This window comes from Electrona antarctica (genome assembly GCF_951216825.1).
Source record: "Electrona antarctica genome assembly, chromosome: 16".
Lineage (NCBI taxonomy): Eukaryota > Metazoa > Chordata > Actinopteri > Myctophiformes > Myctophidae > Electrona > Electrona antarctica.
The window spans coordinates 517,853-532,368 of record NC_136797.1 but is presented as its reverse complement, the minus strand read 5'-3'; the positions used below and the strand labels follow the sequence as shown (position 1 = coordinate 532,368).

Here is a 14,516-nt window from a genome sequence, read left to right as displayed (position 1 = left end):
AGATCTCGGTATCTGTCTGTCTGTGTCCCACATGGAGATCTCTGTATCTGTCTGTCTGTCTGTCTGTCTGTCTGTCTGTCTGTCTGTCTGTCTGTCTGTCTGTCTGTCTGTCTGTCTGTCTGTCTGTCTGTCTGTATGTATGTCTGTCTGTCTGTCTGTCTGTCTGTCTGTCTGTCTGTGTCCCACATGGAGATCTCTGTATATGTCTGTCTGTGTCCCACATGGAGATCTCTGTATCTGTCTGTCTGTGTCCCACATGGAGATCTCTGTATCTGTCTGTCTGTGTCCCACATGGAGATCTGTCTGTCTGTCTGTCTGTCTGTCTGTCTGTCTGTGTCCCACATGGAGATCTCTGTATCTGTCTGTCTGTCTGTCTGTCTGTCTGTCTGTCTGTCTGTCTGTCTGTCTGTCTGTCTGTATGTCTGTCTGTCTGTCTGTCTGTCTGTCTGTCTGTGTCCCACATGGAGATCTCTGTATATGCAGGGGTGCACACAACGTTGTGGTCTAGAACAGTGTTTCCCAACCTGTGTCCCGCGGTACTTTACTGTGCCGTTTGATGTGTCCAGGTGTGCCGCCTGATTTGACCGAAAATGTAACACTCACCCTAACACTAACCCTCCCCCTATTGAGCTGCAGGATTCCTATTGTTGCGTCGTCGTTGTTGTCACACGTCTAACCATTAGACGTGCGATAACAACAACTACGGAACAATAGACTCTCTGCCATTGAAATGTTAATGCTAAAGAGATGCATCCAGAAGACGCTACATTTCGCCCCCTCCAGTAAGACTGGAGCGCACGTAGACAGCAGACACATACAGTCCTACATGTCCCGACCCAAACACTGAGGAGGTAAAGTAAACGTGACGTTGTTGTGATTAAACATAATGTGCCACGAAAAATAGCTGTCCAAGTGTCCATACATGATCGCCTCGTTCTGCGAACAAAATCCTCCACAGAAGCGCAGTGATGCCTGATTTATTCTTCGTCGTACACGTGTTCCATGCTGAAAATGGCTGATTTACAAGCTCACAACGCGTTGCGGACGCAACGTGTTGTGAGCTTGTCGATCAGCTATTTTCAGCACGTGGAAATATGCAGGCTGTGAGAACTGAGACCCTTCACAATAAAAGCATGCAGCTTTCACAAGTTGGCCCATAATAAAGACAAGGAAAAGGATTAAGAATTAGGTGGCATTTCACATTGCATATGAGCTATTTTTTTCTCCAAAATGTATTTAAACAAAATATATAATAAGGAATTCATTTGGATAATGGTAATATTGTAAAAGTTGTCACTTTATTAATCCCCCAAGGTTTTTTTATTCAATAAAGTCTAAAATAAATGAACTTTCCCAACACTGTATATATATATATATATATATATATATATAGATAGGCCTATACACCGTATATCTAGGTGTGCCCTGAGATTTTTAGGCTATGAAAAGTGTGCCCTGGGACAAAAAAGGTTGGGAAACACTGGTCTAGAACTCAGAGGAGTACCTGGAGGAGTTACTCAGAGGAGTACCTGGAGGAGTTACTCAGAGGAGTACCTGGAGGAGTTACTCAGAGGAGTACCTGGAGGAGTTACTCAGAGGAGTACCTGGAGGAGTTACTCAGAGGAGTACCTGGAGGAGTTACTCAGAGGAGTACCTGGAGGAGTTACTTGGTGCTTTAAATAGCCGATCTACTAGCTCACAACGTGTTGCGGAGGCGACACGTTGTGAGCTTGCAGATCAGCTATTTGTTTAACATACACGTCGGTCGTACAGCGAAGCATACGTCAGGCTTCCCTTTTGTTTTTACCGAGGCAACGTACAGTCAGACTCAGACAGTTAAAATGGTGCATTTATATAGCGCCTTTATCCAAGGCGCTTTACATAGATTGTGCATTACATTCACCCATTCACACACACATTCATACACCGATTGTGGCGGAAGCCATGCAAGGCACCAACCAGCACATCGGGAGCAATTTGGGGTTCAGTGTCTTGCCCAAGGACACTTCGACATGTAGCCAGGAGGAGCCGGGATTCGAACCGCCGACCCATGGATCATTGGACGACCTGCTCTACCTCTTGAGCCACAGTCGCCCCATGCCCCAGTTAGACACACATGGCTCCTCGGTGCAAAAATAAACAGTGTACACTACCCGACTTTACGATAATAAGGGACAGTATGTCGGGACACGGTGTTGTCATGTTGATAAGCTTCATGTTGTGCAGGCTGCAGCAGCAGTGCCAGTCCGCAATGCTTTGCACTCTTCCCACTGTCGGAACTAAAACCTGTACCCGTAAAAAGTCAGTGGCTGGTGCCTATAAGCCAGACCGAATCACGACAGTGTGATTTGAGTCTGGCTTATTAGCCAGGCTACGGTGCCTAGGCTGTGAGAGACGGCATCGCACACGAGCAACTTGCTCCAGCACCCGGAAAACAAACATAAGCACAGCGGCGAATGGGAAGAGTGCAAAGCATCCAAAGCATCCCCTTTTACAACTTTTACTTTTTAGTTTGCTCCACATCTGAAACGGAGAAGCCGAACCATTTGTGTCAGGATTTCTTAGTAGTAAACTCCTGTCAACCGAACCGCCCTCCTCCCAGCAGCGAGCAGCATGGAAATGGATCCTCCCTCGTTTGAGTAAGGACGCGCTGTGATTGGCCACAATGGCCAGTGCACTTGTCCAAGACGTACTTTGATTGGCAGTCGGTGGGAAATGCTCTCGCTACAGATTTTACTAGTATTCTGGCCATAATAATCATTCTGGGCGGCGCCAGCTGTTGGTACGCAGATGCGCTTCCCGGCGCTTGATTGACATCGCAGAATTAATTTTGACGACGCATGCGCACTGGCGTACCGCTTGTGTGCACATCCGTCCTTCCGTCCGTCTGTCCGTCTGTCCGCCTGCCCGCCTGCCCGCCTGCCTGTCTGTCTGTCTGTCTGTCTGTCTGTCTGTGTCCCACATGGAGATCTCTGTATCTGTCTGTCTGTGTCTGTGAAGTCAACTTGGAGAAATGGAGAGCAAAGGGTTAAAATCTGGACTGACACTCATTGCCACTGACACTCAGCTGATTGTCACTCAATCACTCCCCAACTGCCTGACAAATCAGCGTCAGTGCATTCACTGCACCTAGTAGGGCGTTGGCCAAACACAGGAAGAGAGGAGGAAAGAGGAATCCTACACAAACCTCCATGAGGAACAACAGTGTGGATCCAAACCTCCATGAGGAACAACAGTGTGGATCCAAACCTCCATGAGGAACATCCAAACCTCCATGAGGAACAACAGTGTGCATCCAAACCTCCATGAGGAACAACAGTGTGGATCCAAACCTCCATGAGGAACAACAGTGTGCATCCAAACCTCCATGAGGAACAACAGTGTGGATCCAAACCTCCATGAGGAACAACAGTGTGGATCCAAACCTCCATGAGGAACAACAGTGTGGATCCAAACCTCCATGAGGAACAACAGTGTGGATCCAAACCTCCATGAGGAACATCCAAACCTCCATGAGGAACAACAGTGTGCATCCAAACCTCCATGAGGAACAACAGTGTGTATCCAAACCTCCATGAGGAACAACAGTGTGCATCCAAACCTCCATGAGGAACAACAGTGTGCATCCAAACCTCCATGAGGAACATCCAAACCTCCATGAGGAACAACAGTGTGCATCCAAACCTCCATGAGGAACAACAGTGTGTATCCAAACCTCCATGAGGAACAACAGTGTGCATCCAAACCTCCATGAGGAACATCCAAACCTCCATGAGGAACAACAGTGTGGATCCAAACCTCCATGAGGAACATCCAAACCTCCATGAGGAACAACAGTGTGCATCCAAACCTCCATGAGGAACAACAGTGTGGATCCAAACCTCCATGAGGAACATCCAAACCTCCATGAGGAACAACAGTGTGCATCCAAACCTCCATGAGGAACAACAGTGTGGATCCAAACCTCCATGAGGAACAACAGTGTGGATCCAAACCTCCATGAGGAACAACAGTGTGGATCCAAACCTCCATGAGGAACATCAGTGTGGATCCAAACCTCCATGAGGAACATCCAAACCTCCATGAGGAACAACAGTGTGCATCCAAACCTCCATGAGGAACAACAGTGTGCATCCAAACCTCCATGAGGAACAACAGTGTGCATCCAAACCTCCATGAGGAACAACAGTGTGCATCCAAACCTCCATGAGGAACAACAGTGTGGATCCAAACCTCCATGAGGAACAACAGTGTGGATCCAAACCTCCATGAGGAACAACAGTGTGGATCCAAACCTCCATGAGGAACAACAGTGTGGATCCAAACCTCCATGAGGAACATCCAAACCTCCATGAGGAACAACAGTGTGCATCCAAACCTCCATGAGGAACAACAGTGTGTATCCAAACCTCCATGAGGAACAACAGTGTGCATCCAAACCTCCATGAGGAACAACAGTGTGGATCCAAACCTCCATGAGGAACAACAGTGTGGATCCAAACCTCCATGAGGAACATCCAAACCTCCATGAGGAACAACAGTGTGCATCCAAACCTCCATGAGGAACAACAGTGTGTATCCAAACCTCCATGAGGAACAACAGTGTGCATCCAAACCTCCATGAGGAACAACAGTGTGCATCCAAACCTCCATGAGGAACATCCAAACCTCCATGAGGAACAACAGTGTGCATCCAAACCTCCATGAGGAACAACAGTGTGTATCCAAACCTCCATGAGGAACAACAGTGTGCATCCAAACCTCCATGAGGAACATCCAAACCTCCATGAGGAACAACAGTGTGGATCCAAACCTCCATGAGGAACATCCAAACCTCCATGAGGAACAACAGTGTGCATCCAAACCTCCATGAGGAACAACAGTGTGGATCCAAACCTCCATGAGGAACATCCAAACCTCCATGAGGAACAACAGTGTGCATCCAAACCTCCATGAGGAACAACAGTGTGCATCCAAACCTCCATGAGGAACAACAGTGTGGATCCAAACCTCCATGAGGAACAACAGTGTGGATCCAAACCTCCATGAGGAACATCCAAACCTCCATGAGGAACAACAGTGTGGATCCAAACCTCCATGAGGAACAACAGTGTGCATCCAAACCTCCATGAGGAACAACAGTGTGGATCCAAACCTCCATGAGGAACAGCAGTGTGCATCCAAACCTCCATGAGGAACAACAGTGTGGATCCAAACCTCCATGAGGAACAACAGTGTGGATCCAAACCTCCATGAGGAACAACAGTGTGCATCCAAACCTCCTTGAGGAACAACAGTGTGGATCCAAACCTCCATGAGGAACAACAGTGTGGATCCAAACCTCCATGAGGAACAACAGTGTGGATCCAAACCTCCATGAGGAACAACAGTGTGGATCCAAACCTCCATGAGGAACAACAGTGTGGATCCAAACCTCCATGAGGAACAACAGTGTGGATCCAAACCTCCATGAGGAACAACAGTGTGGATCCAAACCTCCATGAGGAACAACAGTGTGGATCCAAACCTCCATGAGGAACATCCAAACCTCCATGAGGAACAACAGTGTGGATCCAAACCTCCATGAGGAACAACAGTGTGGATCCAAACCTCCATGAGGAACAACAGTGTGGATCCAAACCTCCATGAGGAACAACAGTGTGGATCCAAACCTCCATGAGGAACAACAGTGTGGATCCAAACCTCCATGAGGAACAACAGTGTGGATCCAAACCTCCATGAGGAACAACAGTGTGGATCCAAACCTCCATGAGGAACAACAGTGTGGATCCAAACCTCCATGAGGAACATCCAAACCTCCATGAGGAACAACAGTGTGGATCCAAACCTCCATGAGGAACAACAGTGTGGATCCAAACCTCCATGAGGAACATCCAAACCTCCATGAGGAACAACAGTGTGGATCCAAACCTCCATGAGGAACAACAGTGTGGATCCAAACCTCCATGAGGAACATCCAAACCTCCATGAGGAACAACAGTGTGGATCCAAACCTCCATGAGGAACAACAGTGTGGATCCAAACCTCCATGAGGAACAACAGTGTGCATCCAAACCTCCATGAGGAACAACAGTGTGGATCCAAACCTCCATGAGGAACAACAGTGTGCATCCAAACCTCCATGAGGAACACCAGTGTGGATCCAAACCTCCATGAGGAACAACAGTGTGCATCCAAACCTCCTTGAGGAACAACAGTGTGGATCCAAACCTCCATGAGGAACAACAGTGTGCATCCAAACCTCCATGAGGAACAACAGTGTGGATCCAAACCTCCATGAGGAACAACAGTGTGGATCCAAACCTCCATGAGGAACAACAGTGTGGATCCAAACCTCCTTGAGGAACAACAGTGTGGATCCAAACCTCCATGAGGAACAACAGTGTGGATCCAAACCTCCATGAGGAACAACAGTGTGCTTCCAAACCTCCATGAGGAACAACAGTGTGGATCCAAACCTCCTTGAGGAACAACAGTGTGGATCCAAACCTCCATGAGGAACAACAGTGTGGATCCAAACCTCCATGAGGAACATCCAAACCTCCATGAGGAACAACAGTGTGTATCCAAACCTCCATGAGGAACAACAGTGTGCTTCCAAACCTCCATGAGGAACAACAGTGTGCATCCAAACCTCCATGAGGAACAACAGTGTGCATCCAAACAGGAGCAACACACACTGAAACATCAGAGCAGAACGGTGCAGCCATATAAAAGCTGGAGAGACAGAACTGTTTATTTGTTTACAGGTCATGCCGGTTGCATGCCAGTTCATGGACACTTGTTATTGTTTGTTGTTGTTGTTGTTGTCTGTGATGACTTGAAGTCAAAGGAAACATGATGGCCAATTGGACATGAACAATGAACATGATTATTTGATTTAAAATACATTTGGATTGATTATTGATTGATAAAAACGTTTCAATGATACTAATTAATTCAGTTTATTTAATTTTACATTTCATGAGATTATTATGTTTAAAAACTTAAAAACAATTTGAGTAAAAATGAATTGATTTAAAATGAATTGATAAAGAGACACTATTAAGTAAGAATGATATTTACAGGTGTTTAAAACAGATATGAAAAGTATGTTGTATTGATTTAATGTGCATTATACTTACATTCGTTTTTTATTTTCCCTTTAAGGTTTTTCACCTGCTTGCTTACTCAATGCCCATGCCTGTACAACTGGACTCAACTACAAACAAAGTCAAGAAGAGTAAAAAGAAGGAAACTGTGTGGTCATTGTATGAGTGAAACCCAGTTACAATCTCCTTATGGTCTGTACCATCCCTTTCAAGCAGGGAAACTGCAAAATACACTAAATAGCTTGACAGTGTCCCACATGGAGATCTCTGTATCTGTCTGTCTGTGTCCCACATGGAGATGTCTGTCTGTCTGTCTGTCTGTCTGTCTGTCTGTGTCCCACATGGAGATCTCTGTATCTGTCTGTCTGTGTCCCACATGGAGATCTCTGTATCTGTCTGTCTGTGTCCCACATGGAGATCTCTGTATCTGTCTGTCTGTGTCCCACATGGAGATCTCTGTATCTGTCTGTCTGTGTCCCACATGGAGATGTCTGTCTGTCTGTCTGTCTGTCTGTATGTCTGTCTGTCTGTCTGTCTGTCTGTCTGTCTGTCTGTCTGTCTGTCTGTCTGTCTGTCTGTGTCCCACATGGAGATCTCTGTATATGTCTGTCTGTGTCCCACATGGAGATCTCTGTATATGTCTGTCTGTGTCCCACATGGAGATGTCTGTCTGTCTGTCTGTCTGTCTGTCTGTCTGTCTGTGTCCCACATGGAGATCTCTGTATATGTCTGTCTGTGTCCCACATGGAGATCTCTGTATATGTCTGTCTGTGTCCCACATGGAGATCTCTGTCTGTCTGTGTCCCACATGGAGATCTCTGTATATGTCTGTCTGTGTCCCACATGGAGATCCAGTCTGCCTGTGTCTGAAGAGTGCAAACTGACTGTGAAAAAGTGGAGTAGTTAAGTAAAGCAATAAGCCACGAGAGGTCTCAGGTTACCGGGTATTTTACAATGTCTGGGAGGCGTAGGCAGACCCGACGCGCAGCGGAGGGTCTTCTGGTGGAGACCTGTGCCCAGAGGGGCACTTTATCTAGTTTGACTTAGTCTTGTTCCATAGTCTCCATATGCACACCGCAGCCATCTTACCATATAAGTTAATGGCAACGTGCTACCTAGGTGCAACTTCCAATGGCAGCCCATTCATCCAAACAGAAAACAACGTCAAACTCACCAACATTGCAGCTGTACGGAAAGCTTGAATTATTATATGTACGGAAAGCTTGAATTATTCTCTTTCTGTCCTCAAAGTGTTTGTTTCATAAAAATCCACTGCAGACATTTGTGTCCTTGCAGGTGATTCTTTGGAGTTTGGAACTGGAAGCGCTCGTTAGATATCACTCAACAGCCCTGTGTAGCACCTGTTAGGGTTAGATATCACTCAACAGCCCTGTGTAGCACCTGTTAGGGTTAGATATCACTCAACAGCCCTGTGTAGCACCTGTTAGGGTTAGATATCACTCAACAGCCCTGTGTAGCACCTGTTAGGGTTAGATATCACTCAACAGCCCTGTGTAGCACCTGTTTTAGATATCACTCAACAGCCCTGTGTAGCACCTGTTAGGGTTAGATATCACTCAACAGCCCTGTGTAGCACCTGTTAGATATCACTCAACAGCCCTGTGTAGCACCTGTTAGGGTTAGATATCACTCAACAGCCCTGTGTAGCACCTGTTAGATATCACTCAACAGCCCTGTGTAGCACCTGTTAGATATCACTCAACAGCCCTGTGTAGCACCTGTTAGGGTTAGATATCACTCAACAGCCCTGTGTAGCACCTGTTTTAGATATCACTCAACAGCCCTGTGTAGCACCTGTTAGATATCACTCAACAGCCCTGTGTAGCACCTGTTAGATATCACTCAACAGCCCTGTGTAGCACCTGTTAGATATCACTCAACAGCCCTGTGTAGCACCTGTTAGATATCACTCAACAGCCCTGTGTAGCACCTGTTAGATATCACTCAACAGCCCTGTGTAGCACCTGTTAGATATCACTCAACAGCCCTGTGTAGCACCTGTTAGATATCACTCAACAGCCCTGTGTAGCACCTGTTAGATATCACTCAACAGCCCTGTGTAGCACCTGTTTTGAATTAGCGCATAATGCAGGAGGCAGCAGGACGTCGCTTTACTGAAAACGAGTGCTTCCAAACTCTGATGGAAACATGGCCGCGGTCTGCAAATGGGCATTGAAGCGCTAAGCAAGCTGCTTCGTTTTGGGTCACCTGTAATCCGTTGTGTTGGACCAAATCACTGCACAGTAATAATCTAAATGTGATAACACTAATGCTTGTACTAATTGTTTGGTTAACCCATTTTGGGCGGGAACCCCTTTTGGTGTTTTAAACATTATGTTATAACTTAGCTATTGAAAAATAGCACATCTACAAGCTCATAGCGCTCCACTACGAGCTTGTAGGTCTGCTATTTTTGAAAATGTGGCACACATTTGGAATATATATTTAACTTATTTAACTCAAATATTTGCTTCTGGGGGGGGGGGGGGGGGTGTGTAACAGCTGTTGGCTGTTTTGTGATTGATGAGTATATATAGAGCTGATGTTATCATCTCTATATCTATATTAGTAGGCTGGCTTAGCTGGTACTAGGTTAGGAGGAGTGCCTATTATGTTGCCTGGTACTGGTTGTTGCTTTTGTCCCCTGCAGGTGCTGAGCATTTGTGTCCCTAATGTGTTGCCGTCCTGAGGAGGGCCTGGCTTGGAGCCTGATCAGCCCTCTGATTGGTCCTGTGGCAGCTCAGGCCTCGCTTCCTGGACTATAAAGCTCACTCCATGTCTGGACTTCGGGGTGGGAACACTGCTGCGTGTGGTGTGGGAGCACGCCAGCGTGTGGCCTTCCCTCCAGCCGTCCACTTATCTGTCATTCTGAGTGTCTTTACGTTTACTCCCTTCGGGAAGGAGTTTTGTTAGGTGTTAGTTGTAGCTTCATTTGTCTGTTTGTTAGAGTGTGTTTGTCCATCTGTTCATCCCCACTCTGCTGTAAGTTACTCTATAATTATTCTGGGCTCATAGAGCCACTCTGTTCATCATTTTCATTATGCACGAAGCCACTTTGTATTTATACTGTGTATTAAAGCAGATACACTTCTATGAGCTGTATTGTTCTTTCACATGTTACGGGCAGTAAAACCCCTAGACTCTTATGGTTCGTAACAGGGGGGAGTCCCCGGAACAACATATTTTCAGATGGGGGGGTTACATATAATTACATATCGTTTTTGGGGTCCTTGACATGAAATACTGAGAACCACTGATACAGAAACATGAGTTTTTTTCAGAAAACTGTCATGATTTAGAAGACATATTTTTAAATGTCGACGTCAGGCATTTAGGCGTAGTATGGTGTATAAATACATAGTATTGAACGTACTTCAGTTTGGGCTCACGCCCCTCCCCGGTGTACTGCCAGCAGATCAGTCCGATGAGGTCGTGCACGCGGGCGTTGGCAATGGTCACCACCGTCATGGGGTGGAGCTTATCCTGACCAATCAGCATGGAGAGATACACGTCGATCTTCTTGGTGGCCGTGGTGCCGATGTGACCCTGTGGACACACACACACACACACACACACACACACACACACACACATACACACACACACACACGCACGCATGCGCACACACACACACACACACACACATACACACACTCAATATTTCATGTCAAGGACCGCAAGAATTATATGTAATATACCTCCGCCCCCCCGATCTGAAAATATGTTGTTCCAGCAACCTCCCCAGAAGCAAAGATTTGAGTTAAAAATGTTCGCTCTGTAATAATATATATTCAAAGATTTGAGGCACATTTTCACGATTTGTCAAAAAATAGCAGACCTACAAGCTCATAGCGCCGCACTCGGTGCCGCGCTATGAGCTTGTAGATCTGCTATTTTTCAATAGCTAAAGCATAACATAATGCTAGAAACACCAAAAGGGGTTCCCGCCCAGAATGGGTTAACCTCATGCCATCTGAAGTCAGCTTGTGGTACCTGGCCTTACTGCAGTCCTGACCTGAAGTCCGCTTGTGGTACCTGGCCTTACTGCAGTCATGACCTGAAGTCAGCTTGTGGTACCTGGCCTTACTGCAGTCATGACCTGAAGTCAGCTTGTGGTACCTGGCCTTACTGCAGTCATGACCTGAAGTCAGCTTGTGGTACCTGGCCTTACTGCAGTCATGACCTGAAGTCAGCTTGTGGTACCTGGTCTTACTGCAGTCCTGACCTGAAGTCAGCTTGTGGTACCTGGCCTTACTACAGTCATGACCTGAAGTCAGCTTGTGGTACCTGGCCTTACTACAGTCATGACCTGAAGTCAGCTTGTGGTACCTGGCCTTACTGCAGTCCTGACCTGCTGTCAGCTTGTGGTACCTGGCCTTACTGCAGTCCTGACCTGAAGTCAGCTTGTGGTACCTGGCCTTACTGCAGTCATGACCTGAAGTCAGCTTGTGGTACCTGGTCTTACTGCAGTCCTGACCTGAAGTCAGCTTGTGGTACCTGGCCTTACTGCAGTCATGACCTGAAGTCAGCTTGTGGTACCTGGCCTTACTACAGTCATGACCTGAAGTCAGCTTGTGGTACCTGGTGGTACCTGGCCTTACTGCAGTCATGACCTGAAGTCAGCTGGTGGTACCTGGCCTTACTGCAGTCATGACCTGCTGTCAGCTTGTGGTACCTAGCCTTACTGCAGTCCTGACCTGAAGTCAGCTTGTGGTACCTGGCCTTACTGCAGTCATGACCTGCTGTCAGCTTGTGGTACCTAGCCTTACTGCAGTCCTGACCTGAAGTCAGCTTGTGGTACCTGGCCTTACTGCAGTCATGACCTGCTGTCAGCTTGTGGTACCTGGCCTTACTACAGTCATGACCTGAAGTCAGTTGGTGGTACCTGGCCTTACTACAGTCATGACCTGAAGTCAGCTTGTGGTACCTGGTCTTACTGCAGTCCTGACCTGAAGTCAGCTTGTGGTACCTGGCCTTACTGCAGTCATGACCTGAAGTCAGCTTGTGGTACCTGGTGGTACCTGGCCTTACTGCAGTCATGACCTGAAGTCAGCTGGTGGTACCTGGCCTTACTGCAGTCATGACCTGAAGTCAGCTTGTGGTACCTGGCCTTACTGCAGTCCTGACCTGAAGTCAGCTTGTGGTACCTGGCCTTACTGCAGTCATGACCTGAAGTCAGCTTGTGGTACCTGGCCTTACTGCAGTCCTGACCTGAAGTCAGCTTGTGGTACCTGGCCTTACTGCAGTCATGACCTGAAGTCAGCTTGTGGTACCTGGCCTTACTGCAGTCATGCGAGTGTTAAGAGCGTCTAATAAAGCAGCAGGTCTCACCTTGCCGTCGAACTTGGAGTACTCGTTGAAGGGGTTGTTGAGCTGCTGTGGACATTGCTCCAGACGCAGCGACAGAGTGGACTTGGAGCTCCCAGAGCTCCTGGCTCGCTCTCTGAAGTCCCTCTTCTCAAACAGCAAGCCCAGGTCGTCCACTGTGAGGACAGATACTTATTAACTACTAGTAATACTGCTACTACTACTACTAATAATAATAATAATAAACTAGAAAAAGTGCCCTTCTGGGCACAGGTCTCCACCAGGAGGATAGGACTGTGTGAGATGTTTGGCAAAATGTTTAGGATTAATTTAAACATGTTTTTGAGGCATTTTGTTCCAAAAATGTGTTTTGCAAAAAATCAACCTGTTGGTGGCGCTATAACAGGCCAATGTGAAAAGGGTGGGATATATTCCTCAGCCTAGTAAGAAAATGTGTGAAAGATTTCACGTAAATTGCATGCTGCGTTCATGATTTGAGGCTTTTGTTCAAAACGGGGCAATCTTGCAAACTGTGAAAGCTAATTATAGCCAATTAGGATGGAATCTGAAATATCGGACAGATCCGACTTGAGCACATGACCATAGAGATAGTGTGTAACGATTTGTGAGATTTTTGGACAGAATCTGGAGGAGTAATATCAAAAAATGTGTTTTACAAAAGTCGGCCTCCTGGTGGCGCTATAAAAGGCAGATGCGGAAAATGCAGGTCAACGGTTTGTCCTTGGCCTCTAGGGAGTGTGCATGCAACGTTTCACGCAGATCGGTGCAGTTTTAGGTAAAAAATGTGAAAAGCTGCCTCATGGTGGTGCTATAACAGGCCGTTCTGGAAAATGTGGGGCAGAGGTTCATCGTTGGCATCCAGGGAGTGTGTGTGCAAAGTTTGGCATCGACCGGGTTAACGGTGCCGGAGATTAGCTGGTAACAGACGGACGGACGGACACACACACACACACACACGGACGGACGGAGTGCAAAACATACTCTCTCCCCATGCCTTCGGCCTGGTGGAGACACCCATGCCTTCGGCCTGGTGGAGACAATAAAACATACTCTCTCCCCATGCCTTCGGCCTGGTGGAGACACCCATGCCTTCGGCCTGGTGGAGACAATAAAACATACTCTCTCCCCATGCCTTCGGCCTGGTGGAGACACCTAAACATACTCTCTCCCCATGCCTTCGGCCTGGTGGAGACACCCATGCCTTCGGCCTGGTGGAGACAATAAAACATACTCTCTCCCCATGCCTTCGGCCTGGTGGAGACACCCATGCCTTCGGCCTGGTGGAGACACCCATGCCTTCGGCCTGGTGGAGACACCCATGCCTTCGGCCTGGTGGAGACAATAAAACATACTCTCTCCCCATGCCTTCGGCCTGGTGGAGACAATAAAACATACTCTCTCCCCATGCCTTCGGCCTGGTGGAGACACCCATGCCTTCGGCCTGGTGGAGACACCCATGCCTTCGGCCTGGTGGAGACAATAAAACATATACTCTCTCCCCATGCCTTCGGCCTGGTGGAGACACCCATGCCTTCGGCCTGGTGGAGACAATAAAACATACTCTCTCCCCATGCCTTCGGCCTGGTGGAGACAATAAAACATACTCTCTCCCCATGCCTTCGGCCTGGTGGAGACACCCATGCCTTCGGCCTGGTGGAGACACCCATGCCTTCGGCCTGGTGGAGACACCCATGCCTTCGGCCTGGTGGAGACAATAAAACATACTCTCTCCCCATGCCTTCGGCCTGGTGGAGACAATAAAACATACTCTCTCCCCATGCCTTCGGCCTGGTGGAGACACCCATGCCTTCGGCCTGGTGGAGACACCCATGCCTTCGGCCTGGTGGAGACACCCATGCCTTCGGCCTGGTGGAGACAATAAAACATACTCTCTCCCCATGCCTTCGGCCTGGTGGAGACACCCATGCCTTCGGCCTGGTGGAGACAATAAAACATACTCTCTCCCCATGCCTTCGGCCTGGTGGAGACACCCATGCCTTCGGCCTGGTGGAGACACCCATGCCTTCGGCCTGGTGGAGACACCATGCCTTCGGC

The 14,516-nt window shown here is 47.8% G+C and overlaps 1 protein-coding gene across 3 annotated transcripts in view; it reads right to left on the bottom strand.

The window, feature by feature from the left end:
• Positions 1–14,516, bottom strand: part of mapkap1 (MAPK associated protein 1) — a 74,243-nt gene that overhangs the window by 30,633 nt on the left and 29,094 nt on the right. For all 3 annotated transcript variants that reach the window (XM_079523773.1, XM_079523774.1, XM_079523775.1), the window contains 2 exons: positions 12,465–12,616; positions 10,507–10,679 (listed from right to left, as the gene is read on the bottom strand). In XM_079523773.1, the coding sequence (XP_079379899.1) occupies positions 10,507–10,679; positions 12,465–12,616 (325 nt within the window). The remainder of the gene's footprint in view (positions 1–10,506; positions 10,680–12,464; positions 12,617–14,516) is intronic.